General features: G+C 44.6%; 1 protein-coding gene across 1 annotated transcript in view; it reads right to left on the bottom strand.

Annotated features, from left to right (window-relative positions):
- The window catches only part of ASB11 (ankyrin repeat and SOCS box containing 11, E3 ubiquitin protein ligase), a gene marked incomplete at its 5' end in the record, with an annotated part of 10982 nt that overhangs the window by 2319 nt on the left and 7063 nt on the right, over window positions 1–1600 (bottom strand). Inside the window, one exon of the mRNA XM_010833209.1 lies at window positions 1282–1473. Within this exon, the coding sequence (XP_010831511.1) occupies window positions 1282–1473 (192 nt within the window). The remainder of the gene's footprint in view (window positions 1–1281; window positions 1474–1600) is intronic.

The raw sequence follows: 1600 nt of genomic DNA, 5'->3' as shown, positions 1-1600 counted from the left end.
TGGGTGAACTCCGGGAGTTAGTGATGGACAGGGAGGCCTGGCGTGCTGCAATTCATGGGGTCGCAAAGAGTCGGACACGACTGAGCGACTGAACTGAATATATATATATATATATATTGAATCATTTTGCTATATACCTGAAACTAACATGGCATTGTAAATTAACAATATGTGTATGCGCTCAGTCATGTCTGACTCTTTGCGACCCCATGAACTATAGCCCACCAGGCTCCTCTGTCCATGGAATTTTCCAGGCAAGCATACTGGAGCAGGTTGCTATTTCCTTCTCCAGGGAATCTTCCTGACCCAGGGATCAAACCCGAGCCTCCTGCGTCTCTTGCATTGGCAAGTGGGTTCTTTACCACCTGACTCGCCAAGGAAGCCAAAAATCTATAATACTCCAATAATAGTAATAATAAGAGTGCAAGTTAGAATCTTAGTTTTTAGTTAGCATCCTAGTCCTACATTTTAGTAGCTGTGTGACCTTCTGAAAGCCCATCTCTTTGTGCTCCTCTTTTTTCTATTTGAAGCTGGGTTAAAGTACAAGTTACCATAAAGCTCTCATAGCTTTAAGGTTTTGAGAATTCAGTGAGATTCATCAATGTTTCTTTGTCTGACATATGGAAATCTGAATAATTACTATTACTTTAATGGTCTCCTGAGCATACAAATGCTCGGGAGAGGCTCAGATAGTGTTCTCTTTTTATGGCGACCCAGCATGGTTCTCCGTAGAATCTGGGATATCAAGCCTTGTAGAGGCCTGCCTTCTCTCCTCCAGCATCTAGAGATTCATTAGCCCACAGTGGATATGGGCATGGGGCAATGGGGAGCACAGATTCACCAACTCCCTGAGCTGGAGAACAGGCAAACAACTTCACCATTTAGTCCAGTTTCTGAAAGACACACTCTGTGTCCACTTGACCATATCTAACTCAAATTTTTCTCATTTCCCCTAAATTACCTTCAAGTCTTACAAAGCAGTCTGCTCAATCACGTGCTTATGCCAGGATACACGGGGCAGTTCCACCTTTTTAAGGTGAAAGCAAATTTCTCTCTTTTCTTGTTAATGCACAAACAAAGCCACATACCAGGTGTATGAAAATGTCCCTTTGTTATAAGTGACAAAATTCCGTCTGGCAGTGCTAGAACTTGCCCCCTCCCACGTGCCACCCCCAATTAAAAAGAGGAAAAGGAAATAGGTAAGAGAGTCTACAGGGAGGCAGGAAGGAGAGAGAGTACATGTGCTTGTGGAGGAGAAGTGGATGCCCAGCCCTTCCTTACCTTCCCGGAGCAGGAGTGCCTGCTCCACGCTGCTCTTTGGAGCTGCCAGATCAAGTGCACTTTGGCCCTGGGCATTTTTGCATTTGAGGTTAGCCCCGTAGTCTATCAGCAGGTGGATGATTTCCACACTGTTCTGCTTGGCGGCAGCATGGAGAGGGGTGTCCAGCCACTGACCGTGGTTAACATTGGCTCCTTAAGAAAGCATATGACCACAATTTAAGAATACACGTTAGTGAAGAAACACGACAAGCCTGAAGTATGCTCGCTGTCCATAAAAACATCTTAAACACCACGACATATTTGACAAATCTTTGAAAAT

Source organism: Bison bison, unplaced genomic scaffold (assembly GCF_000754665.1).
Source record: "Bison bison bison isolate TAMUID 2011002044 unplaced genomic scaffold, Bison_UMD1.0 scf7180017463957, whole genome shotgun sequence".
Classification (NCBI taxonomy): domain Eukaryota; kingdom Metazoa; phylum Chordata; class Mammalia; order Artiodactyla; family Bovidae; genus Bison; species Bison bison.
The sequence above is the reverse complement of the archived record's forward strand: the minus strand, read 5'-3'. Positions and strand labels throughout refer to the sequence as shown.